The 26,928-nt window shown below is 52.0% G+C and overlaps 1 protein-coding gene across 2 annotated transcripts in view; it reads left to right on the top strand.

Moving 5' to 3' along the window:
• The first annotated feature begins 3,064 nt into the window (after positions 1-3,064).
• SPATA13 (spermatogenesis associated 13) overlaps positions 3,065-26,928 on the top strand; it is a 31,564-nt gene continuing 7,700 nt past the window's right edge. For both annotated transcript variants that reach the window (XM_038761886.1, XM_038761887.1), the window contains exons 1-9: positions 3,065-3,120; positions 5,496-7,201; positions 11,944-12,279; positions 13,714-13,858; positions 22,700-22,836; positions 23,902-24,081; positions 24,734-24,919; positions 25,372-25,551; positions 26,233-26,465. In XM_038761886.1, coding sequence (XP_038617814.1) covers positions 5,651-7,201; positions 11,944-12,279; positions 13,714-13,858; positions 22,700-22,836; positions 23,902-24,081; positions 24,734-24,919; positions 25,372-25,551; positions 26,233-26,465 — 2,948 coding nt within the window. In that variant the 5' untranslated portion in view covers positions 3,065-3,120; positions 5,496-5,650. The remainder of the gene's footprint in view (positions 3,121-5,495; positions 7,202-11,943; positions 12,280-13,713; positions 13,859-22,699; positions 22,837-23,901; positions 24,082-24,733; positions 24,920-25,371; positions 25,552-26,232; positions 26,466-26,928) is intronic.

The following is a 26,928-nucleotide window of genomic DNA, read 5'->3' as shown; positions in this document are numbered from 1 at the left end:
GTCTCATCAGAATGGGAGACGGGTCCCTGGAAAGGGGCTTCCCTGCCTGCTGTTGGGGAGACCCTCCTCCTATTCAAGTGTCTTCTGCTTCCGCCCGAGGGGAAGCCCGTGATTTAGGGAAGCTTGGGGCTTCCGAGAGCAAATGCCCGCAGCATCAGGGCATGGAAAACTGGATCCAACAAGTTATGCTTCTTAACTAGATTGAAGTACGAATTTGAAAAACTGATTTTGGAAAGGAAGACTACAGGATTTATAAAATCATCATCATCATCATCAATTGTATTTATTGAGCGCTTACTGTGTGCAGAGCACTGTACTAAGCGCTTGGGAAGTACAAATTGGCAACATATAGAGACAGTCCCTACCCAACAGTGGGCTCACAGTCTAAAAGGGGGAGACAGAGAACAAAACCAAACATACTAACAAAATAAAATAAATAGAATAGGTATGTACAAATAAAATAAATAAATAAATAAATAGAGTAAAACAATATGTACAAACATATATACATATATACAGGTGCTGTGGGGAAGGGAAGGAGGTAGTTCAGCAATGCAGAGTCACCTGTATATTGATATCCTCCACCACTCCCCAGTGAATACAGACATGCACACGCGCGCACACACGGTCAAGTCATCAAGATGGTGACTTCCGATACAGATCGATCAGTGGTGGACCGTCTCCTACCTCCACAGGGTAGTGTAAGGTCTGCCCCCCTCCTTTATATTAAGATCGTATCATTTTTAGGCAATCTCAGGGGTCAGAGGCCACTCGGTTGATCTTTGAGCCCTAGGGTAATATAATTCCTCAATGATGAACAGATCACCCTTGCAAGCTCTATTATTAATGGTTACAAGGTACCAGGTGGCCAGTGAATAATGGGCTGTTGACCCACTAGCCAAAAGCTTCCTTCCCCCAGGGTCTCATGGCAATCTGCATGCCTGAGATTCAGGTAAGACTATCATCGCCGTATCGACTTAGCCTGGCCTTACTGGCCACATATGGGTGAATAATGATAGCACTGATTCAGCGCTTATTTGGGGTCCAGGCACTCTGCTAAGCACTGGGGTAGATCAGATGCAGTCCCTGTTCTAAGTGGGGCTCACTTCTAGGAGGGAGGGAGAACAGGGTTTTAAGATTATCCGTCATGGTCGGGGAACGTGACTCTGCAAACACTGTTACACTGTACTCTCCCAAGAATTTAGCACAGTGCTCTGCACACAGTAACTACTCAGTAAATACGATTGATTAATCAATTTTCCCCATTTTACAGATGAGATAACTGAGGCTCAGAGAGGTTAAGACGCCTGCCCGAGGCCACACAGCAGGCAAGTGGCAGGGCTGGGACTAGAACCCAGGTCCCCTGATTCTCAGTCCCAGACTCCGTCCACCAGCCACACTGCCTCCCTAAACTTTTTCTTTGTTTTTGGAGTTTGTATCCCACCTTAAGTGCTTCTTGGGCGCATCGAGACAGTCATTTTCAAAGAATCTCCAGTTCAAGCCTGGATAAAGCCCACAACCAGTAGGACAACCAGCAGAGGCTTGCCGCAGTCCCCTCTGGATTTCCTTCTGGGAATTCCATCCCGACAGTTTCCCTGATGGATCTTTTACTGAGAAACCCTGTACTGAAGCAACATCCCCACCTTGTTTGATGAGGATCAAGGTTGTTCTTCCACCCTGCAGACTGTTGGGTGGCCCCGCAGTTCCAAGAAAAGCCTTTCTCCGTCTCTGGGACTTCAGCTCCACCCTCGGGAGCGCTTTATGAGCAGGCTGCAGAGGGTAAACTGAAGAGCAGGCCACCAGTCTTTCTGTAAACATCTGGTCCTCGGCCAGAGGGATTTCCCAAATGTTTTTGTTGACCAGTTGTTTAAAACCATGACTTGTAAAGAGGCCCTATGTCCGTTGCTGCTAAATGTAAGGGGATGAGTCTCCTACAGAGCCCCCTCCCCCATTTGAGAAGCACAGAGGTGTCTGAGCGCTGGAGAGGAACAGCATGGCTTAGTGGAAAGGGATTGAGCCTGGGAATCAGAGGACCTGGGTTCTAATTCTGGTTTTGCCCCTCTCTGCTGTGTGACCTTGGGTAAGTTGCTTGTGTCATCTGTAAAACAAGGACTCAATACCAGTCTCCCCTCTCCCTGAGACTGTGAGCTCCCAGGGACTGTCTCTATGTGTTGCCAATTTGTACTTCCCAAGCGCTTAGTACAGTGCTCTGCACATAGTAAGCGCTCAATAAATACGATTGATGATGATGATGATGACAGAAATTGCATATGATCTGATTATCCTGTAGTTATCCCAGCACATAGCACAGTGCATAGTAAATAATAATAATAATAATAATGATGGCATTTATTAAGTACTTACTATGTGCAAAGCACTGTTCTAAGTGCTGGCGAGGTTACCAGGTGATAATAATAATAATAATGATGGCATTTATTAAGCACTTACTATGTGCAAAGCACTGTACTAAGCGCTGTGGAGGTTACAAGGTGATCAGGTTGTCCCATGGGGGGGGCGCACAGTCTTAATTCACATTTTACAGATGAGGGAACTGAGGCCCAGAGAAGTGAAGTGACTTGCCCAAAGTCACCCGGCTGACAAGTGGCGGAGGCGGGATTTGAACCCATGACCTCTGACTCCAAAGCCCGGGCTCTTTCCACTGAGCCACGTTGCTTCATTTTGCTTCATTTTAAACTTAGATGTTTAAAGAGATCCAGTCTGAGTGAAAAAATGGTAATAATTTTTAGATAATCGAAGCCAAACGTGGGTACTGATCAAATCTCTTAAATGAGAGGCAGAAGGCCTGATCAGGTTGTCCCACGGGGGACTCAGAGTCTTAATCCCCATTTTACAGATGAGGGAACTGAGGGCCAGAGAAGTGAAGTGACTTGCCCAAAGTCACACAGCTGACAGTTGGCAGAGCAGAGATTTGAACCCATGACCTCTGACTCCAAAGCCCATGCTCTTTCCATTGAGCCACGCCGCTTCTCTAAATGCATAACGGTTGCCACAATTATTATTATTTATTAATGAAGGGTGAACCTGACCGCAGAATCCAATCTGGCCGGCTCCAACAGGCTGGGGCTTGTGAATCTGTTCCAGGGAGCGGTGTCTCCCAAGGTGGGTGTCTTTAACCACTCTGCAGGGATTCATTCATTCATTCATTCATTCATTCATTCATTCATTCCTGCAGGGATTCATTCATTCATTCATTCAATTGTTTTTATTAAGCACTTACTGTGTGCAAAACACTGTACTAAGCATTTGGGAGAGTACGATGTAATATACAGACAATGAACTCACAGTCTAGAGGGGAAGACCAACATTAACATAAATAAATACAAATAAATAAATTGCAGAATCATTCAGTCAGTCAATCAGTCGTATTATTTGAGCACTTAATGTGCGCAGAGCACTGTACTAAGCTATTGAAAGGATACAACGGAGGTGGTAAAAATGTTCCCTGCCCACAAGGCGCTTATGGTCAGATTCCAGTCTAGAAACACAGGTAGAAGCCACACCTGGAGGGCTGGCAGCCGTTTGCCAGCAGGTTGGGGGCCGTGGGCCCCGAATCTGGATGATTCATTCATTCATTCATTCAATCGTATTTATTGAGCGCTTACTGTGTGCAGAGCACTGTACTAAGCGCTTGGGAAGTACATGTTGGCAACATATAGAGACGGTCCCTACCCAACAGTGGGCTCACAGTCTAAAAGGGGGAGACAGAGAACAAAACCAAACGTACTAACAAAATAAAATAAGTAGAATAGATATGAGACGGAGGCCCGTGTGGGACAGGGACTGTGTCCGACCCAATTTGCTTGGGTCAATCCCAGCGCATAGTAAAGTGACTGGCACTTAACAAATCCCACAATTATTGTTTTTTCATTATTATGATCATCGTCCTGCCCGTCTACCCGGGGTTGCGTAGGTGGAGCAGGGCAGGGTGGTGGCCCACTGTGAGTGGGCCGTTCCACTGGCTCAGAGACTGGCTCCTGGGTGGAAAGGTATCGATACATCAGACGTATTTATCGAGCACTTATGATGTGCAGAGCTCTGTACAAAGGGCTTGGGAGAGTACAGTATTACAGAGTTGGTGGACACACTCCCTGCCCACAGTGAGCGTACAGTCTAGGGGGTAGCGGGTGTCCCCGCCCACAGACCCTTCCAAGTCCAGGCCACATCTGTTTACCAGTCTGTCTGGGCAGTGGGGAAAGGGGTTGGAGTGCCAGAAACCACCACATCCTGTGTTTGGACAACTAAATTCTTCTGAGTTTACTCCACGTAGAAGGCGAGTGCCTATTTCTAAGTGGAATTTGTAGACTTTTTCCTCATATCCATTCCCCCCATCTCCAGCCCTCCAAAACACACACATTCTCACTCTTTCTCTCTCTCTCTTCTCTCTCTTTCTCCGTTCACAAGTGCCTCGGCGCTTAGAACAGTGCCTTGCACATAGTAAGCGCTTAATAAATGCCATTAAAAAAAAAAAAAAGGCTGGGACTGGTCCAAGGGGGGGACCTCGGAGAGGTTGTGGCTTACAGGAGGGGATGGGGCTGGGTGGGGAGGTAAGGGAGCGAGCCTGGTCTAAACTGCTCCTTCACGGTGCCTTGGACGACACTGGAAAAGCCTGTGGTATTTTCCGAACGCCCACGAGTGCCCGTACCAAGCAGTCCGGAAAGTACATCAGAAGCAAAACTCTAACTGATCCAATTCAAAAAATATTTGCTAATAGCGAAAGCAGAAAAGAAGAAGAATAGAGCAGATTGTAGGAAGAATATATCGGGGTGAAATAGCTGAATCGATCATGGAATGTCCTAGTAAAGAGATGAACAAATAAAAGAGTCATATGTGCCTAAGTGTTGATGTTAGGAATAAAGTGCCTAAGTGCTAAGGGTGGTTGTTGGGCTGACACCCCTCGGGTGTTGTAACTGAATCAGGAAGGCTTCCTGGAAGAGGTGAGAGTTCAGGAGGGATTTGAAAATGGGGAGAGCTGGAGAACTTATAGGTTGGAGAGAAAGCAGAACCTAGTTGAAAGAGCATGAGACAGGAGTTGGGAGACCTGGGTTTTAATCCCAGTTCTGCCATTGACCAGCTCTGTGAGCTTGGGCAAGTCACTTAAGCTGTTAGTTCCGTAAAATGGACATAAAATTCCTCTTCTCCTTCCCCCTTAGACTGCAGACTTCCTGTGGGACAAGGGCTGGGTCTGATCTGATTATCTTGTGTCTACCCCAGTGCTTAGCACAGAGTAAGTGGCTAGGAAACGCCTCCGTTGTTTTTACTGAGGGCAAGAGAGTTCCAGGGAGAAGGTGAGTGGGGAAGACTGCCCACTCCCTAGGCCAGGGAAAGGCGTCGAGACACTAAGCCCAAGCCGGCCGAGACTTGAGCCTTCAGCGTAGGAGGAGCGCCGCTTCGGTCAGCCCGGTGGAGCTGCCAAAGTTTTGAGGGCGTTTCCGTGGAGATTCCTGACTGACTGTTGGCTCTTTGTTCTGTTGCAGGTGGCCCGGCAAGCCCCTTCACCCCGAAGGCCGAATGCAGCCAGGAGATGTGAGAGGTGGGCTGTGGCTGCAGGTGGGCCGGAGCCTCCGGTCCGGGAGGGTAGGGTGGAGCTGAGCCGCCTCCCTCCCTGCCCCATGCCCCTGGCGTCTAGACCATGGCGCCGGTGCCCAGCGGCCGAGAGCACGGGCCGCTGCTCACCTGCGTAGTCATGGAGTCACCGGAGGCGAGAGTGGCCGGTCCGGTGGGCGGTTCTGTGGCCGACGGTCACAAGGAGCAGGGGGTCCGGGACGTTGGACTCAGCCCCTCCAAGCTCTTGCGCTTCTTGTCTGCGGTGACCCGGAAGCGGACCCCCCCAACCTTGGAACGGCCCCACTCCGTGGTCCTGGAGGGCAGCTCCTCGGCCTGGAGCGCCCTGGCCTCTTTCCGGAAAGGGGGCTCCGCACTGAAGAAGCTGAGGTGCTCGCTGGTGCCGGGGACCCAGGGGCGGGCTGGCCCCGGGGAAGGTGCCCCCTCCGGGGCCCACACCGAGCTCCACTCCTGCGCGGGGCCCTGGAGCGACTGGCCCCGGCCCGTGGACGGGCTGACATCGGATCGCTTGGACCCCGATGCCAGCGATGACAGTGACGTGGGCGACGACACCTTCCTGAGGAACACGCACCGCTCCCGTAGCATCCGGCGAGCGTACGGCGTGGGCCGCATCTCCTTGCTGGACATCGAACCACACCGCCCGCATGGCCCTGGGCCCCTGACCCCTGCCTCCTGCGACCCCCAGGGTGGCGATGGCCAGCAGGGTCCCGCCCAAGGTCACTGTGGCGTCCGCAGGAGGAGCAAGAGCACTGACAATCTCCACTTCCTGAAGAAGAGCTCCTTCAGGCGGAAGTCTGCGTCCAGCCTGGCCGAGCTCAAGGTGGTCGACGACCAGCCGCCCCCGGCCGTGGTGGTGAGTTCGGCATTGGCCGGGCCTGGCCAGTCCCGGGAGGACCACGAGAGGCCGTCCGGCCGCTGGAGGAGTCCCCTTGGGGTCTTGAGACTGGTTGGCAACGTGGCTGACGCCGCCCGGAAGCGGGAGGATCCTGAGGGCTCGGCCCCGGCTGAGGGGGGCGGCCCCCTGAGAGCCCGGTCCAACAGCAGGCTTCATGACGATTATTCCCGCCGGGCTTCTGGCAACTGGGAGCCTGACCGGAGGCGGGGCCCACCCACGGCCTGGGCCTCTGGTCCTTCACTAGGATCGCCAAGTTCGGCCATCCCCCGGGGCCCAGAGACACGGGGCAGAACTGGCACGATCCCTCCAGGGCCCGAAGAGCCCAAGGCCCCGGCGGGTGCCGCTCCGTGTGTCGCCGTCTTGTCCCCGGAAGCATTGGGCCAAGCTCCTGGTAGTGGGAAATGCCCCAGCAGGCCTGCTTCCCAATCCGAGGGGCCACCCAGCCCGCCCGGCCCTGCCACTCCAAAGCCTCAGAGCCCTGGAGCTTCCCCGGCCCGGGGTGGGACCCGTTTCCGGTGTCCGGACAACCTCAGCTCACTGTCGCTGAGTTCGATGGACAGTGATGGTCGGGCGGAGGCAACAGCCCCGGGGCCGGGAAGGAGCCCTGGGTCCTTCCGGGCGTCTGAGCCTCCTGGGGCCCACGATGATGGCAACGAGGACAGCGGCATCAGCAGCCATTCCCAGCTCAGCCTGAACCTGGCCCCTGGTCCTGAAGAGCCTGAGGTAAGTGGGCGGCACTGGGCTGGGCCGGGCTTGGATGACTTCCCCTGTCTTTGCTCAACAGATGGGGCCCAAATCTCCTCTGGGTCCCAGAGTGTCCAATTCTTTTTGGTTTTCTTCCTAAGCTCCGGGGGATCAAGGTGGACCAAGTCCATATCCCACATAGAGCTCATAGTCTTAATCCCCATTTTCCAGAGGAGGTAACTGAGGCACAGAGAAGTGCCGCGACTTGCCCAAGGTCACACAGCAGACCCAGATCCTCCTGACTCCCAGCCCATTAGACCACACTGCTTCTCTGGTTGGGAGAAGCCATCTGCCCGAGTTGATCCCACCAGTTGAGCATGTCTCCTCCTGTGGACGTGGGCAGACACGGACAGACGAGGGAGGATTTGCACTTTTGAGCTGCAGGAATTGGGTGGCCATTTTTTTTCCAAGTTTTCCACCGCCCGTCTGTCCGGAACCCAGTGCCTCTATGACGGTGGGGCCAGTGGTCAGCCCCCTCCTTGCCTCCTTCCCAGCCAGCCAGCTCCACCTCGATTGACTGATGAGGGGTGGGGCAGAGGAGGCCAGATCTTGGGCCGACCATGGTAGACAAGGGGCTAGAAGCAGCGTGGCTCAGTGGAAAGAGCCCGGGCTTTGGAGTCAGAGGTCAGGGGTTCAAATCCCGGCTCCACCAATTGTCAGCTGTGTGACTTTGGGCAAGTCACTCCACTTCTCTGGGCCTCAGTTCCCTCATCCGTAAAATGGGGACTAAGACTGTGAGCCCCCCGTGGGACAACCTGATCACCTTGTGACCTCCCCAGTGCTTAGAACAGTGCTTTGCACATAGTAAGCACTTAATAAATGCCATTATTATTATTATTATTGACTCAGGTTTTAGCTTCTCCTGGGAGGGTGGGTCCAGCTTACTGAGGCTCTGAGCCCCAGGATCCTTGGCAGCGTGAGTCTTCCTGAGTCTGCCTGCCTCTCGCTGGGCCATGATCCAAGGGATTTGAGGGATAAAGTGAATATCCCCGGGAATATTGTTCCCCTCGGTGACCTGGAGCTCTGTTAATGCTCGTTTCCTGCCCCCTAGTGACAAACTGCATTAATAATAATAATTCTGCTGTTGATCCAATGCATCGATCAATTGTACTTAATAATAATAATAATAATGGCATTTATTAAGCGCTTACTATGTGCAAAGCACTGTTCTAAGTGCTGGGGAGGTTACAAGGTGATCAGGTTGTCCCACGGGGGGCTCACAATCTTAATCCCCATTTTACAGATGAGGGAACTGAGGCACAGAGAAGTGAAGTGACTTGCCCAAAGTCACACAGCTGACAAGTGGCAGAGCTGGGATTTGAACCCATGACCTCTGATTCCAAAGCCCGTGCTCTTTTTTTTAATGGCGTTTATTAAGCACTTACTATGTGCAAAGCACTGTTCTAAGCGCTGGAGGGATACAAGGTGATCAGGTTGCCCCACAGGGGGCTCACAGTCAATCCCCATTTTACAGATGAGGTAACTGAGGCACAGAGAAGTTAAGTGACTTGCCCAAGGTCACACAGCTGGCAATTGGCGGAGCCAGGATTTGAACCCATGACCACTGACTCCAAAGCCCGTGCTCTTTCCATTAAGCCATGCAGCTTCTACTTATTGAGTGCTTACTGCACGCAGAGCAATGTACTAAGCGCTTGGGAGAGCACGGTATAACAATATAACAGACCCATTCCCTACTCACAGCAAGCTTACAGTCTACAGGGAGTTTACAGTTCCTAGACCTTACGGCCGAGAGGGAGCTTATAGTCTACTGCGTGCTATGTGCTAGGCGTGGTGCTAAACCCTAGAACAGATCGAAGATGATTAGGCACAGCCTCTGTTCCACAAGGGACTCACAGTCTAACTTATTCCTATTTTACAGAAGAGGAAACCGGGGCCCAGAGAATTTGAGTTATTTGCCTAAAGTCACACAGCAGACCAGCAGCACAGTTGGGCCCAGAACCCAGGTCTCCTGACTCCCAGCCCTGGGCTCTTTCGACTCAGTCTTGATGGCCTTGTTCACAAAATGGGCCTTTCCTCAGTATTTAATCAGGATGTCGTTGGCTTGATTGGAGAGAAAAACCATGGTGGTTGTCCCCTGAGAGCTTCTGTTGCCCACTTAGGTTTCAATCTCCATTTTCGGTTGGCAACCAGGAGTGGCTGGGGAGAAATCAGTAGCCTGGGAAATGGCCCAGAGCCGGAAAATACAGTGGGAGAGTTTATGGTTGACTCGTGAATTGGAAAGTTTTGCACAATGATTTCTTGACTGGAGATCTTCCACTCAGCTTTTCAAAAACTGTCCCCCACACTGCTCCCAAACCATCCACTAATTCTTATTGAGTTAGAGGGACCCTTTTGCTGTGGAACGTCTGAGGCTAGTTTTGAATGGGGCACCACAATGTCAACATGTTTCCGGATCTTGAAAAACATGTTTTCAAGCAGGGCAATTCCAGGAGCCTCCCTGAACGTGGGCCTCTTGTTCAGAGGTGAAGTCCCAGCGGATGTTTTGGTCAGTGTGGTCAGTCCTCTGGGCCTGGAGGGTGACAACAGGCAGGGCATCTCTCTGTCCCTCTCTTGGACTTTTGGAAGCATGTCTTTCCCACAGGATGTGACCCAGGACTAATTCACATCAGCTCATTCCCGGCCCATCGGTGCCTGGGTTACAGACAGCTAACTGGCCCCAACCCGGCTCATGGCCTGGGATTGGGAATCATGGAGCTTTGTGAAGGAAGGAGATTGGAAGTTAATTGGGGAGGGACCACTGGGGCCCACCAGCCAAGCTATTTAATAGCAACTTTAGGTTCTGATTTGTCCGTCTGCCTTCAACTGGAGGAGCTGAACCCTGCCCGGGTGAGGGGATTTTTGGCCTGCGTCCATCACCCCAGGGCTGGAAGGAGAATTCAGCGGCTGCCAGAAGGTCTGGGGCGGGTGGGGTCTCTCTGAGCCGATTGCCGGGCTGATTCAAATCCCCAAAACACTTTGGCCTCCATTTTATGTAGGCAGGAGGTCTTGGGAACCCATCGTTTTGTGGTCCTGGAGGCCCAGGTGACTAATTACTGCAGCTACCAGTGACGGAGCCCAGGGAGGGACCCAGCTGGGAGCAGGTGCCCCTGAGCCCGCGTCTCTGAGTCGGAGCACAAAGGGCCAGGGGCCTCTGGTGCCATCGCTGCAGCTGGTATCCTTTCTTTCCCTGAGAAAGGAAAGAAACATGTATCCTTAAAACAGCTTCGCATATGATCTGGCCACTCCTTGAGGTTGGGGATTTCAGGCTGCGGCCTCCCCGGGCGTAATGCTGTAGTCTTGGTTTCTCAGGATTCTTGGAAAGTAACTTTGAAGACTCATGTGCCCGGGGGGCTCTGTCTCCATAGCAACCAGGACTCCCAGGAGGGCGGGGGCAGCTTTTGGGATGTTTTTAAGGCTCCATACCCACTCAGCAGGTTCTGGGGTGAATGGGATGAGCCGGGGTGTGGGGGCAGTCGGGTCAGAGGAACAGACGGGGTCCTCACCTTACTTCTACTCTCCCACGCAGCCAGCACAGTACACAGCAGATAACCAATCAATACCATTGACTGGTTGTTTGAGGTGGGAAAAGTCTGGTCAGATTGCCACGTTGGTAAGTAGGAAAGCCTACCTTATAACTATAATATCTGTTAAGGTCTTACTATGCCATAAGCACTGGGGCAGATAGTGGGGCACTATCAGGTGACTGGCATCCCCCCCAGACTAGAGCCTAGGTGTTGTCCCAGGTTCATTCATTCAATCGTAGTTATTTAGCGCTTACTCTGTGCAGAGCACTGTACTAAGCGCTTGGGAAGTACAAGTCGGCAACATATAGTAGAGAAGCAGCGTGGCTCAGTGGAAAGAGCCCGGGCTTTGGAGTCAGAGGTCATGGGTTCAAATCCTCACTCCACCACTTGTCAGCTGTGTGACTTTGGGCATGTCACTTCACTTCTCTGGGCCTCCGTTCCCTCATCTGTAAAATGGGGATTAATGACTGAGCCCCACGTGGGACAACCTGATCACCCTGCAACCTCCCCAGCGCCTAGAACAGTGCTTGGCACATAGCAGGTGCTTAATTCAGTTGTATTTATTGAGCACTTACTGTGTGCAGAGCACTGGACTAAGCACTTGGGAAGTCCAAGTTGGCAACAGAGACGGTCCCTACCCAACAACGGGCTCACAGTCTAGAAATGTCATCATTATTATTATCATATCAGAGCCGGGATTCAAACCCACAACCTCTGACTTTTCACTCATTCACTCAGTTGTATTTATTGAGCGCTTACTGTGTGCAGAGCACTGTACTAAGCACTTGGTAAATACAAATTGGCAACATATAATAATAATAATAATAATAATGATGGTATTTGTTAAGCGCTTACTATGTGCAAAGCACTGTTCTAAGCGCTGGGGAGGTTACAAGGCGATCAGGCTGTCCCACGTGGGGCTGTGTTGATGCTCCTTTCCCGCCCGGCAGGGCTCCTTTTCCCGGAGTCCCCGCCGGCCAGCATGGACCTTTAATCCAAAAGCTTCTGTTCCACCCAATGATTGAGACCAGTTCGTGCAAAACCCCAGCCGGGGTGGCTGTCCTAATTGGAGTGCCCTTCAAGGGTTCTGTAGCAAAGGGGGTAGAGGACTCTGCAGGTTGGGGGAGGGCAGGGTGGGATGGTTTTGCTCCTGCCCATGGGTTCGAGCCCGCTCATGCCCCACTCTCATTTGGAAAGGTGGTGCCTGATGAGTGGCAGAAGAAACCCCCAGATGCAGAGAAGACGGAGGTGCCCAGGGTCACCCGGAGAAGGGGCGGCTCAGGGAAGAGGCCCCGGCCCCTGTCGGATTTTGGCCAGCCGGCCGGCAGGAGTTCCTCCATCCCCGAGGATTCCGTGGCCGTGGAGTCGGGGGAATCAGATCGTGTGGATGCCGTGGACCCAGAGGCAGCAGAACAACCGGCTGGGCCAGGCTGCCCAAGAGGTGTCAGGAAAAGAAGGCCCATCTCCGTGATCGGCGGGGTCAGCCTCTACGCGGGCCACCAGGAGGAAGGAATGAAGACTCTTCTTGCCCAAGTAAGCCTACTGGAGTGCCACCGCTCTTAAGAATGAATGAATGCCTCCATCCCCCACTGCCAGGCTGCTCTGCTTCTCCTTTCCCTCCCCTGTTTCCTCCCTACCTGCCGGCTCCCTGGCCCTCACTCTGTCTCTTCCCAGTTCTGACCGACGGGTCAACCAGCACCACAATCCCTCCTACCCGTCTCCCCCTTCCTAGGACCCCAAAACACACCCTAGAGTTCCCGAGCCGAGCAAGCGGCAGGAACCTTGATCCAAGTGCTGTGATTTATCTGGTCCCTATCCAGAGTTAGAAAAGGGGAAGTGTGGCAGCGCCGGGTAGATGATGCCAGAAAGACAGAGAGTTCTCCGATAATTCTCAAAGGGAACGAGTGGAATCTCCTTAGAGAGAAAATGGCAGCAGGCACTGCAAACCACAAACATGACAACACAACCAGGGGTGGCCTTTTTGTTTGCACAACATTGCTGGGTGAATTTCACCTTCAGTGATATCTTCTCTGACCACAAAGGGCAACTATCTAATTTTATATATCTCCCGTCACACATATATGTATCTATCTATCTATCTATCTATCTATCTATCTATCTAGATAGATAGATATCTATCTATCTATCTATCTATCTATCTATCTATCTATCTATCTATATATATACATATATATATAAAATTAGGAGTTTCTAGCACTCCCCCGGGGTCTTGCAGCTGGTTTATTAATTGGCTAAAACTCTGCCCCGGTAATCCTAGTGTGTTGCAGTCTGTCTGCCACCTGAAGAATAACAAACGGTACGGTATGAAAGGGAGCTCTTTGGACTCTGCCAGGTGAAAATAGCCCTGGGTTGCAGTGGTTACTGTCTCTGTCACCTGTAGAGGAAGGGGAGCCAGGAAACGGGCTGCATTTATTGGTTTGAAAACCAGCTGAAGTCTGTATGGCCACCATACTTGGCCTTGAAAAGCAGTAGTAAGAGCGAGTCACCCCAGGGCTTCGAGAGCTCGTCTAAGTGGAAGCATCTCCCGTCACCCTGCAATGCCAATGGCTCCCCCAGTTGCCACTGTCCTCCCCTTTGACTTCTCCTTGGGGCTCCATGCTGCTGACCAAGCACATGGGACTGGTGAATGCTGCATGGTAACTATCATTTAGGGGTGCTGTTAGGCAGGGGAAAACAGTGGGGCCTGAGGGGCAAGTGCGAGATATGGAGCGTGGGGGATTTGAAGGTTTTGACACCTCCAGCCGGGGGTGCGGATGGAGGTGGGGAGAGTGGAGCTGGGGTTGGGGGCTGGCGGGGGGGGAGGGGGTGCGCGTGATCGGTCTGAGGCGAGACCCTCCCAGCTGTCAGCCGCTCTCGGAGTCGAAGCCTGAATGAGCTGTGACTTCCTGGCGGTGACGACGGCTGCTGCTTCTGCCGTCGTTAACCACAGCCTTTCTCCTGGGGCAGGCGGCAGCCAGGCCCCCCGTGCCCGCTCACCAGGTCCCGCCCTACAAAGCAGTTTCCGCCAGGTTCCGGCCGCTTGCCTACTCTCAGAGCACCCCCGTCGGGCTGGACCGCGTCGGGCGCAGGCGGCAGATGCGAGCAGCAAATCGTAAGTACCTCTGGGGGTATCACGACTGTAGACGGGATTGTTTCTCCAGCTCGAAGCCCACGGGCGGCTGCCACCAGACACAGCCAGCTGAGCTGCCGCCTCCTCTATCTGGCCACACTATGTCTGGCTGCTCCCTTCAAGGCCCTGCTGAGAGCTCACCTCCTCCAGGAGGCCTTCCCAGACCGAGCCCCTTCCTTCCTCTCCCCCTCGTCCCCCTCTCCATCCCCCCATCTTACCTCCTTCCCTTCCCCACAGCACCTGTATATATGTATATATGTTTGTACATATTTATTACTCTATTTATTTATTTATTTTATTTGTACGTATCTAGTCTATTTATTTTATTTTGTTAGTATGTTTGGTTTTGTTCTCTGTCTCCCCCTTTCAGACTGTGAGCCCACTGTTGGGTAGGGACTGTCTCTATATGTTGCCAATTTGTACTTCCCAAGCGCTTAGTACAGTGCTCTGCACATAGTAAGCGCTCAATAAATACGATTGATGATGATGATCATGATGCATAGCCCCTACTTCGTTCTCGCCTATCCCGCCATCGACCCCCGGCCCACGTCCTCCCCCTGGCCTGGAATGCCCTCCCTCCACACCTCCGCCAAGAGCCGTACTGAGAGCTCACCTCCTCCAAGAGGCCTTCCCAGACTGAGCCCCCTTTTCCCTCTCCTCCTCCCCATCCCCCCCGCCCTACCTCCTTCCCCTCCCCACAGCACCTGTATATATAATAATGACATTTATTAAGCGCTTACTATGTACAAAGCACTGTTCTAGGCGCTGGGGAGGTTACAAGGTGATCAGGTTGTCCCACATGGGGCTCACAGTCTTCAACCCCATTTTACAGATGAGGGAACTGAGGCACAGAGAAGAGAAGTGACTTGCCCAAAGTCACACAGCTGACAATTGGCGGACCCATGACCTCTGACTCCAAAGCCCAGGCTCTTTCCACTGAGCCACGCTGTATATATGTTTGTACAGATTTATTACTCTATTTATTTTACTTGTACATATTTACTATTCTATTTTGTTAATCATGTGCATTTAGCTTTAATTCTATTTATTCTAATGACTTGACACCTGTCCATGTGTTTTGTTTCGTTGTCTGTCTCCCCCTTCTAGACTGTGAGCCCGTTGTTGGGTAGGGGCCATCTCTATATGTCACCAACTTGTACTTCCCAAGTGCTTAGTACAGTGCTCTGCACACAGTAAGCGCTCAATAAATACGATTGAATGAATGAATGAAGGGGTAGGCTGGTGAAGGAAAAACAGGCGGGTGGGCAGGACTCGGTGTGTTGGCATAAGTGATGGCCTGAGCATGTCCAGTTAGCTGCCAGTCTGAGCCCCCAGTTGGCACGGGGGATGCACTGGGACCAAAGCTGGGGTATGGAGCGAGAGGAAGGGATGGGGAGGGAGCAGAGGAAGAGAGAGGAAAGAGGAAGAGAAAAGAGGTGAGAGGAAGGGAAGAAAGGATTACAGGGAGAGGAGAGTGGGGACACGGTGGAGGGAAGAGCAGGGATGAGGGGCTGGTAGAGAGAGTGGAAGCAGGCAGCAGGGGAAGCCAAGCAGAAGGGACCTCATTTGCCTGCTCCTTTTTCAGTGCATTTAGCTTTACTTCTATTTATTCTGATGACTTGTGTTTTCAGTGTGAGCAAGACTGTGAGCCCACCTTTTAGACTGTGAGCCCACCTTTTAGACTGTGAGCCCACTGTTGGGTAGGGACTGTCTCTATGTGTTGCCAATTTGTACTTCCCAAGCGCTTAGTACAGTGCTCTGCACATAGTAAGTGCTCAATAAATACGATTGATTGATTGATTGGGGCGGGGCCACCGCTCCAGCTTCTCTGCTGCGTCTCTGTCAGGAGCCCTGGGCAGGAGTGCTGGGAATGGCAATGGTGGCGACTTGGCTCCAAGATGACCCTTTTTGCTTGGATAGTACCACTTCCCCCGGGGTGGAGGGGCAGGAGGACGGGGGCCTCACCTGGCTGCGGGACAGGCCGGTGGGCTCTGGGGTCAGGCGGCTGCAGGCCCCTCTCCTTTCTTTGCTCCCACACTGCTCCCACCTTACCCACAGAAAGAGAGAGAGAGAGAAACAGAGGATTTCGCCACCACCGGCACCACCCCACCACCACTGGTGCTCCTCTCACCCTCTTTCCCACCCCTCCCATGGGCTGGGCCGCCCTCTGTTCTGGAATAACAATAGTGGTCGTTGCGGTACTGTCTCAGCACTTGCTCCAGGCCCATACCTGGGGAGGATACAGGAAGATCAGGTCGCACCCAGGGTTGGCGGTCTGAGGGGGAGAAGGGAAGAGGAAAGGCAGGGATGTTGGACCTGTGGGGACAGATGCGTGGGATCCGGAAGACTCAGAGGGGATGGTAAAGCTGTCCTCCCCGCTTCAGGATGTCTGATGGGTCGGCTGCTGCTGGAGCAGGAAGTCGTGAGACAGCCGTCTGGGAGGTTCGAGTGTGCTCAGGTGGGACGGAATGGGCAGGATTCCAGCTCTCAGTGGAGCTGGGTTGGGATGCGGGAGAGGGGTCTCTGGATGCCTGATGGACTGTAGATGCCCCGGACTCTGACCTCCCTCTTGGGAGCCACGGTAAGACCAACTGCATTTGTTCGTCTGAGTCCATTTCTGTTCCCTCTACAGGGTCAGCTTGGGGACATCAGATCTGTAGGGACTCCGGTCCCTCACTCCGCCTGACCCCCCCCCCCCCCCCCCATCCTGGAGGAGGGGTCCCCCGTCTTTGACTTCGGGGTGCCCCAGAGGTTTGGCTTTGGGTCCACTTAGTCTTTCTGGAAGGAAAAGAATGAGAGGAGCACCACTGCTGCTTCTGAGTTTTGTTGAGAGGGGAAACTGGCATCCACTAAGCACCCTGGACTAGTTCTGTGGTTCCATATGGGGAAGATCTGAAATTTCTGATCGATGTCATTTTGTGCAGAAAGTTTTGAGAAAAAAACGGGAGAGTGAGGGGGAAAAAAGTGGAGCAGTTGTAAATTTGAATGGCAAATAGCTCAGCAAATTTCAGTTAAATAAAAAACCTCCTCTGCAACACAAACCTTGGAAAAGCCTTTGTAAAAATTTTGTGTCTTTTATTTGACTCATGCACAGCCCAGCTCCTTGTTCAAATTTTCCATTCAGTTTGGTTTTCCTTTTAATAAAGACTAGCGTGGCCTAGTGGAAAGAGCCCAGGATTGGGAGGAGACCCGAGTTCTAGTCCCAGCTCTACCACGGACCTGCTGTGTGACCTTAGGAAAATTACCTAACTTCTCTGGGACCGGCTTCTGCATCTGTAAAATGGTGGTAGGATCCCCTGCTTTCCTTTCTGTTTAGACTGTGAGCTCCATGTTGGACGGGGACAGTGTCCCATCTGGTTATCCTGTGCTTCATATGATGAGTGGCACAGTGTTTGGCATCTAGTAAATGCTTAGTAAATGGACATTTTGTTATTATTAGCATCACTGGAAGTGAGTGATAACTAGTTTCCACTAATCCCTTTCCTTGAAGTTCCTCAATGTGACAGTGAGAAAAAGAAATTGATTAATCTTTCCAGAAAGGATATATCTGGGATACTTAGGTCTAAGGGAAAGAGCTCTGCTTGGAGACCTGCCCATTTGTACTTCCCAGGCGCGTAGTACAGTGCTTTGCACACAGTAAGTGCTCAATAAATACCATTGAATGAATGAATAGTCCCGGTTCTGCCCTTCACCGGCTATATAGGGCAGAGACCACTCATGCATTTTACAGTGTGTGGTCCCCTGCCCCCATTTCCCCATTGCACTTTATGTCCCAGCTGGAACTCAACAGACAGGAACCAGAGACGGCAAGTGGCACTGGGCAAGCCACTTGAAGTTGACTGGAAAGTCTCAGGCCTGAGGCTTATAATAATGATAATAATAATAATGGTATTTGTTAAGTGCTTACTATGTGAAAAGCACTGTTCTAAGTGCTGGGGTGGTTACAAGGTGATCAGGTTGTCCCATGGGTGGCTCACTGTTTTAATCCCCATTTTACAGATGAGGGAACTGAGGCCCAGAGAAGTTAAGCGACTTGCCCAAAGTCACACAGGTGACAGTTGGCGGAGCCGAGATTTGAACCCATGATCTCTGACTCCAAAGCCCGTGCTCTTTCCACTGAGCTACACTGCTTCTCTGACCCATCATCCATCATTCCTGATGGAATGAGCCCTCCCTGAGGGCAGGAATTATGTCTGCTAACTCTAGTGGATTCTCCCAAGTGCTCCGTACAGCGCTCTGCACACAGTAGAAGCTCGGTACGCACCACTGATTGACTGATCGATCGATCAATCAATCAATCGTATTTATTGAGCGCTTACTGTGTGCAGAGCACTGTACTGAGCGCTTGGGAAGTACAAGTTGGCAACATAGAGAGACAGTCCCTACCCAACAGTGGGCTCACAGTCTAGAAGGGACCGAAACTCCATCCCAGGGGTCATCACTGGTGCGGAGATAGCCGTGGCCTCACGCCTCTCCCTGCCCCCCGCCACTCGCTCACACCACGTCCTGTTCAGGAGGGAAGACCCCTTTGGAAAGTGATTTTTCCTGTACTGTGAATCGCTCTTGATGCCCCCGGGGGCTGGGCCCGCCCGTCTGTCTGAGCCCAGGCAAGAGAGGACAGGCAGCCGATGGTCCTGCCCCAGCTCGGGGGAGATGGCGGGCACACCCAGACCACAGCAGGAAAGTCCCAGATGGGGCCTATCCCATTTGGCCCGCCATGGCCATCTTTGACTTCGTCGCGGCGGCTGGGAAGGTGCCAATCTCTCGAGGGCCCTGAGCGCTCCGGAGGATCACGTGTCCTGTGGGTTTTCCCCCGGCGGCCCGGCTTCTCCTTCCTGAGCGTGAGATCGTATCCTCCCGTGTGGCTGTCCAGAGTTGGAGGTCAATCAATCAATCAATCAATCAATCAATCGTATTTCTTGAGCGCTTACTGTGTGCGGAGCACTGTACTAAGCGCTTGGGGAGTACAAGTTGGCAACATATAGAGACAGTCCCTACCCAACAGTGGGCTCACAGTCTAAAAGGGGGAGACACAGAACAAAACCAAACATACTAACAAAATAAAATAAATAGAATAGATATGTACAGGTTAAATAAATAAATAAATAGAGTAATAAATATGTACAAACATATATACAGGTAATATATATGAGGGAACACACTCATAATATTGAGATGATATTGAGATGAGGGAACACACTCTCCCTTCGCCCTCACCACCATTTACGGTCTAAGCGGGAGGGAGAGGCAGCTAGGATTAGAATCTGGGTCCCATGGCCCTTCCTCTTGGAGTCTTCTATGCAACCAGAGGTAGCCGTTTTCATTCATTCATTCATTCAATCGTATTTATTGAGCACTCACTGTGTGCAGAGCACTATATCAATCAATCAATCGTATTTATTGAGCGCTTACTGTGTGCAGAGCACTGGACTAAGCGCTTGGGAAGTACAAGTTGGCAACATATAGAGACGGTCCCTACCAACAGTGGGCTCGCAGTCTGTGTTATTTGTAAGCATTTTGTATGTCTTCCCAAGTCTGCATCCTTACCCACAGACCAAATTTTGGCAAGACCTTGAGACTGTTAGCTCCTTGACGGCAGGGAATGCGTCTACCAACTCTGCTGGATTTTAATAATAATTGTGGCATTTAAGAGCTTATTGTGTACCAGGCACTGTACTGAACATTGGAGTGGAGTCTGGGTGTCTAAAACCAGCACGTTTAGTGTCAGAGTGTTCCAAGTGCTTAGTACAGTGCTCTGCACACAGTAAGCACTCAATAAATACGATTGATTGATTGATTGATTGATTGATTGTTGCGTTCCATGTGGAGCCAGACGGGGAGCAGTGTAATAATAATAATAATGATGGTATTTGCTAAGCGCTTACTATGTGTAAAGCACTGTTCTAAGTGCTGGGGGGATACAAGGTGAGCAGGTTGTCCCACGTGGGGCTCACAGTCTTAACCCCCATTTTCCAAATGAGGTAACTGAGGCCCAGAGAAGTGAAGTGACTTGTCCAAATTCACACAGCTGGCAGTTGGCGGAGCCGGGATTTGAACCCAGGACGTTTGACTCCAAAGCCCGTGCTCTTTCCACTGATCCACGCTGCTTCTCTAGCCAGAAGCTGGACGGTCACCGTGGGCTGAAACTGGGCAAACGGCTGCCGAACCGGCACCAAACTTGTGGACCCAACCCCGATCCCTGGTCCTAACGCAACCTGAAAATAGCGAGGCCGTAAGGAATGGCCGCCCCGCCACCCCTTGCTTTTTGGCCCCTCTTCCCCCCGCTGCTGTCCCCTGACCTCCCCCTGCCACTACTAGCCCCCTGCCCTCTCCCGGCACGGAGACGGCTGAGATGGAGCCGGACTCTCGGGAGGGGTCCACTACGGGCAACTCAGTGGGGAAACCGGTCCTGGTTGCTTGTACGGATCCGGCCTGGGACATAATCCCCCCGTTGGGAGTTAAAGCAAAACCCCGAAACCACAAAGCTGAGACCCACCGGCCTGCGGCAGGGTTGTCTTCAGGAGCAACTGGGGGGCTCGCGCGGTGGGTGGGGGGCTGGCACATCTCAGGGCAGTTGTCATCCTCTTAATTTGATACGGAAGTTTTATTCCCAAGTACTCTCGTGATTCTTAGCCTACTTTTGACCTCACAAAGTCCTTGTGATGTAAGGAAAGGTAGCTATTATTATCCCCATTATGCAGAAGATAATAATAATAATAATAATAATGGCATTTATTAAGTGCTTACTATGTGCAAAGCACTGTTCTAGGCTCTGGGGAAGTTACAAGGTGATCCGGTCTTTTAGACTGTGAGACCACTGTTGGGTAGGGACTGTCTCTATATGTTGCCAACTTGTGCTTCCCAAGCGCTTAGTACAGTGCTCTGCACACAGTAAGTGCTCAATAAATACGATTGATGATCCAGTTGTCCCATGGGGGGCTCGCAGTCTTCATCCCCATTTTACAAATGAGGGACCTGAGGCCCAGAGAAGTTAAGTGACTTGCCCAGAGTCACACCGCTGACAAGCAGCGGAGCCGGGATTTGAACCCATGATCTCTGACTCCAAAGCCCGTGCTCTTTCCACCGAGCCACGCTGCTTCTAACAAATATTAGAATATTGCTTCTAACACATATTAAACAGTAACAAATAACTGTCGCTTGTTATTGTTTATTATGCGCCAAACACTAGAAGCAGCGCGGCTCAGTGGAAGAGCCCGGGCTTTGGAGTCAGAGGTCATGGGTTCAAGTCCCGGCTCCGCCACTTGTGAGCTGTGTGGCTTTGGGCAAGTCACTTAACTTCCCTGTGCCTCAGTTCCCTCATCTTTAAAATGGGGATTAAGACTGTGAGCGCCCCCGTGGTACAACCTGATCACCTTGTAACCTCCCCAGTGCTTAGAACAGTGCTGTGCATATAGTAAGCGCTTAATAAATGCCATTATTGCTATTTTTATTATTACTAAGCTCTGGGGAAGATACAAGATAATCAGGTCTCGTCTGGGACTCACATTCTAAGGAGGGAGCACAGGTATTGAGTCCCCATTTTGCAGATAAGGGAACCGAGGCACAGAAAGGTGAAGTGACTCGCCCAAGGTTACACGGCACACAGGTGACAAAGCTGGGATTAGAACCCACGTCCTCTGATTCCCAGGCCATGCCGTGCTGCAACATAGTTGGTAGACGTGTTCCCTGTTTGCAAGGAGCTTCTTACGTTGTAGAGGGGCTCCTTCCTTCCTCTCCCCCTCATCCCCTTCTCCATCCCCCCATCTTACCTCCTTCCCTTCCCCACAGCACCTGTATATATGTATATATGTTTGTACATATTTAGTACTCTATTTATTGATTTATTTATTTTACTTGTACATATCTATTCTATTTATTTTATTTTGTTAGTATGTTTGGTTTTGTTCTCTGTCTCCCCCTTCTAGACTGTGAGCCCATTGTTGGGTAGGGACTGTCTCTATATGTTGCCAATTTGTACTTCCCAAGCGCTTAGTACAGTGCTCTGCACACAGTAAGCGCTCAATAAATACGATTGATGATGATGATGAGAGGGGGCGACAGACATTAAACTAATTTGCCGGTAAAGGAAGTGGCAGAGTACAACGATGGGCGCAAAAGTGCCAAGCGTGGTCTCGGTTAAGAGGCGTCGGTTGTGTGTGGGCTTACGCTCTGAGCTACAGTAACCGTGCGGCTGCATTTCCATCGGTCGGAGCCCCTCATAATATAATAATAATGGCATTTATTAAGCGCTTACTATGTGCAGAGCACTGTTCTAAGCGCTGGGAAGGTTACAAGGTGATCAGGTTGTCCCACGGGGGGCTCACAGTCTTAACCCCCATTTTACAGATGAGGGAACTGAGGCCCAGAGAAGTTGAGCGACTTGCCCAAAGTCACACAGCTGACAATTGGAACCCATGACCTCTGACTCCAAAGCCCGTGCTCTTTTCCACTGAGCCACGCTGCTTCTCTAAAAAAATGACAATGATGGCATTTGTTAAGCGCTTATTATTGTGCAGAGCACCGTTCTCTAAGTGCTGGGGAGGGGGGGGATACAGGATACAAGGTGATCAAGTTGGCCCACATGGGGCTTACAGTCTTAACCCCCATTTTCCAGATGAGGGAACCTCAGAGAAGTTAAGTGACTTGCCCAGGGTCACACAGCAGACACGTGGTGGAGTGGGGATTCGCACCCATGACCTCTGACTCCAAATCCAGGGCTCTTTCCACTGAGCCACGCTGCTTCTCTCGTGGGGTGGTTCTCTGGCTCCGGGGACCGGGGCCCCTCCTTTTCTCACTCCTCCGCGTTGCTTTTGTTTCTCTAAGCGCATTCCGACGGAGGGCCCGAGTCCCCCGCCTTAGCGGACGACAACGGCAGCGAGGAGGATTTCAGCTATGAAGAGCTCTGCCAGGCTGGCCCCCACTACCTGCCTCCTGGAGGGGACCAGTTGGCTCTCAATGAGGTAAGTATCTCTTGAGGAACATGGAGAGTGGGTGGTCAGGGTCCTGGGAGGAGAAGACTCCTTACAGTGGAAGCTACTTGAAGGCAGGCAACCTGTCTTAGGCTTCCGTAGTACCGCCCAAACACTTAGTACAATGCTTGGCACCCAATGGCCGCTCAGTTAAAAACATTTCTACAACTAAGGGACTCATTCACTGTCTATTTCAAGAAACCAGTATTAATCAACCAATCCATAGCATTGATTTAACACCTATAGAGTTCAAAGCTATGAACTGAGTGATTGGGAAGGCGCAAATGAGGTCAGAGTTCCTCAAGGAACGGATAATCTCATGGGGAAGAGCAGCACAGAATTTACAGATGGGAGGAGGAAGAGGATAGAGAGCTAGATAGGTGAATAAATGTGTGTTGAAATAGCAGCCTATATAACTTTCTTTTGTTGTTTGTCTCCCCCTTCTAGACTGTGAGCCCGTTGTTGGGTAGGGACCGTCTCTGTATGTTGCCAACCTGTACTTCCCAAGCACTTAGTATAGTGCTCTGCACACAGTAAGTGCTCAATAGAGTTCAGAGCTCAGAACTGAGTGACTGGGAAGGCACAAATGAGGTCAGAGTTCCTCAAGGAACGGACAATCTAATGGGGAAGAGCAGCACAGAATTTACAGATGGGAGGAAGAAGAGGACGGAGAGCTAGATAGGTGAATAAATATGTGTTGAAATAGCAGCCTATATAACTTTCTTTTGTTGTTTGTCTCCCCCTTCTAGACTGTGAGCCCGTTGTTGGGTAGGGACCGTCTCTATATGTTGCCAACTTCCCAAGCACTTAGTATAGTGCTCTGCACACAGTAAGTGCTCAATAATTACGATTGAATGAATGAATGAATACAAAAATTCCCGGGTTGGGGAGAGGGGCAGCCGCAAGAGCCAGCCAGACATGGCTTGGTATATTTGAGGTTCCCGGGTGGAGACATGAGGCTCGGTAGAGTCCCCGTGGCATTCCCCGGTCGGTGGCGTGGTGGATTGGGCACTGGACTGAGGGTCCGCGGGCCCCCCTTTCTGCTTCCCGTTCCAGCTGCTCAGTGACGGCAGTGGGGTCTGTGCGGAGGCCCTGTGGGACCATGTGACCATGGACGAGCAGGAGCTGGGCTTCAAGGCGGGCGATGTCATCCAGGTGCTGGAGGCGTCCAACAAGGATTGGTGGTGGGGGAGGCATGAAAATAAGGAGGCCTGGTTCCCAGCCAGCTTCGTCAGGGTAAGTGTCGCCGAGACTTCTCCCGGCCCCCGGGGCCTGGCGGAAATGAGAATTTGATCCCAGCCAGCCGGGTTGCAGTGGCTGCAACTCTGGGGTTAGACTCTTGGTGAAGCATGGAAATAGAGCCCGGCCTGGGGGCTCTCGGTGGGAAGAAATCAGGGTTGATTAAAAGAAAGGCTGCAGTCAGGGGGAAAGGACTTTAGTGAAAAGGGGGAGATCAATCCTCCACCAAAGGAACGGGTTCTGGTGGAGAGAGCATGGGATGGAAAGTCTGGAGATCAGGTTTCTAGTCCCATCTGTGCTGCCAGCCTACTGTGTGTCTAGGGCAAGCCACTTAACTTCTCTGGGCCTCGGTTTCCTCATCCGTAACTTGGGGATCGCTTTGGGGAAGCAGAAGTGCCGTTAATCTCAATCCCATGTATTTCCGTGTCTGGCACAGTGGCAAGGATGGATTCTAGGTGGCCTGCGGCATTTGTCAGGTCCCGTGGGTTTCCGGAACTGATGCTCACGTCTGCAGACGACCGGAAGTGGACGTTGGCTCAGTCTGGCCCCCAGCCGGGCCAGGACAGGGGGTTTGGCTCGATATCCACACTTGTGGCGGCAACGTTGGTGGCACTGGTGGCAGGGGTTCTAACTGACACATTCTCTGCAGCTGCGAGTGAACCAGGAAGAGCTGGTGGAGACTGCCGGCGGTGCCCGGGGGTCAGAGCAGGACACTGATGCTGGCCAACACCACCACAAGAGCGCAGAAAACAAGGATCAGATGCGGACAAACGTCGTGCAGGAGATCGTGAACACGGAGCGGGTCTACATCAAGCATCTCAAGGACATATGTGAGGTATGGGTTTTCCCTCCTGCTCAGGCTATATTGGCAAGTCACCACGGCTACTTCCATCTTCTGGTGGGCCCCCGGGGACCCCAGCCGGCCACACCCAGGGACTCAGAGATGTGCTCTTGGGGGCTGGGGAGAGTAGAGTGCAGTGAAGGCAATGATCTGGAGTGGTCAGGGTGGATGGGGACTCTGAGTGGAAAAGGAAGGGGATGGATGTAGTTTGGGAGATGTGGAGAGCTGTAGGGAATGTCTCTTCTCTGACATTGCCTTCAGGAACTGCCTGAGGGCTGCCATGGAGCACCTCACTGGACGTACATAGGTGCAGTAGGTGGGAGGCCTTCCCCAGTTGTGGGCCTGTGTCCGGCGGCAGAGTTTGGCCCTCTGAAAAATATGCAAGAACTTGGTGTTGCCACCGCTAACAACCATTAACCACGAAGCGTTCTGCTTTCTGTCTCCAGGGCTACATCCGGCAATGTCGCAAACACCCGGGCATGTTCACCGCCGCGCAGCTGGCCACCATCTTCGGAAACATCGAAGACATTTACAAGTTCCAAAGAAAGTTCTTGAAAGACCTTGAGAAACAGTATAATAAGGAGGACCCTCACTTGAGTGAAATAGGATCTTGCTTTCTTCAGCACGTAAGTCCTTTCAGCACTGTACTGTTTGGGAGTAGTTCTTGAGCTGTGCCAGGCTCTGAGGAGAAGGATCCGTAACATTTGCAAGTTGTTACTGTGGGAGGAGAAAAACCAGGTGTAAAAATGAATGTAAGAATGTCCCCAGCCAGACAGAGAGACACTCTCTCTCTCTCTTTCACCATTTTGCTGGGTCGTGGCAGTCAGGGTCACGACCACCCCAGCATTAGGGAGAAATCTCATCCTTAGTGATCCTGCCTGTACGGCCCCCAGGAGCCCGTGTCTGACCGCTCCTCCCAGCTCCGTGTCTCCTCGAGCTGATGTACAGATTACGAGTTCCCTGGGCCAAGGGGAGCCTAGTTGGGAGGCAAGGAAAGGGCACCCTGGGGCCCAGGAAGAGAGAGACCCCATTTCTCCACACCGCACTGAGTTTTGGGATCCCCTTCCTGCCCCCTGAGCAGCCTCCTCACACTGCCTCCCCACTGAACGGGAGATGGAATAAACCAGGGCAGGTCTATATGCCTCAGGTGTGGCCATGCTCTTGGAACCTCTCCGTCCCAAATTCCTAAACCTAACTGTTCACGCAACTCCATTCCCTCCCCAAGGGTTGCCAGGGTACCCAGTCTGTCAAATGGTGCCTGGGTGACACGGGGATCCTCGCAAGACTGTGGCTTCTTCTCTTTCCAGCAAGTGGGGTTTGCTATCTACTCCGAGTACTGCAACAACCACCCAGGGGCCTGCGTTGAGCTGGCCAACCTGATGAAACAGGGCCGGTACCGGCACTTCTTCGAGGCCTGCCGCCTGCTTCAGCAGATGATCGACATCGCCATCGACGGCTTCCTCCTCACGCCCGTCCAGAAGATCTGCAAATACCCACTGCAGCTGGCGGAACTCCTCAAATATACCACGCAGGAGCACAGGTGAGGCCCCGGCGGAGGCGGAACCAGAGCCATTGCGGCCAGCTGGAGTCGCGTCTCCATCCAGCACGACTGGAAACCCCGTCGGGGACCGTCGGCGGCTAGGTCAGAAAGCTCCCTGCCGTCAGGAGCGGCTCGGAGCCAAGGCCCCGGGGGCAGGTTGCTGAGAAAATCTGAAATTAAGGAGCCAGGGGAAGAAGGGATTGGTTAGGCAGCTTGCCAGAGACCAAGGGACATTCCATAGGAATAGTCAGTCCATAGTATTGACTGAGCGCCTACCGTATACATGGTGCTGTAGTAAGCACTTGGGAGAGTTCAGCGGAGTTTAAAGACATGGCTGTGTCCTCAAGGAGCTTATTGTCGAAAGGGGAAGACAGACACAAAATACTTTTCAAGAACAGGAGAACGGAAAAATGGATATGTACATGAGTGAACATTTAAATAGGATTTAATAATAATAATAATA

Source organism: Tachyglossus aculeatus, chromosome 20 (genome assembly GCF_015852505.1).
Source record: "Tachyglossus aculeatus isolate mTacAcu1 chromosome 20, mTacAcu1.pri, whole genome shotgun sequence".
Lineage (NCBI taxonomy): Eukaryota > Metazoa > Chordata > Mammalia > Monotremata > Tachyglossidae > Tachyglossus > Tachyglossus aculeatus.
Note: the sequence above shows the minus strand (reverse complement) of the source record. Positions and strands in the feature narration are given on the sequence as shown.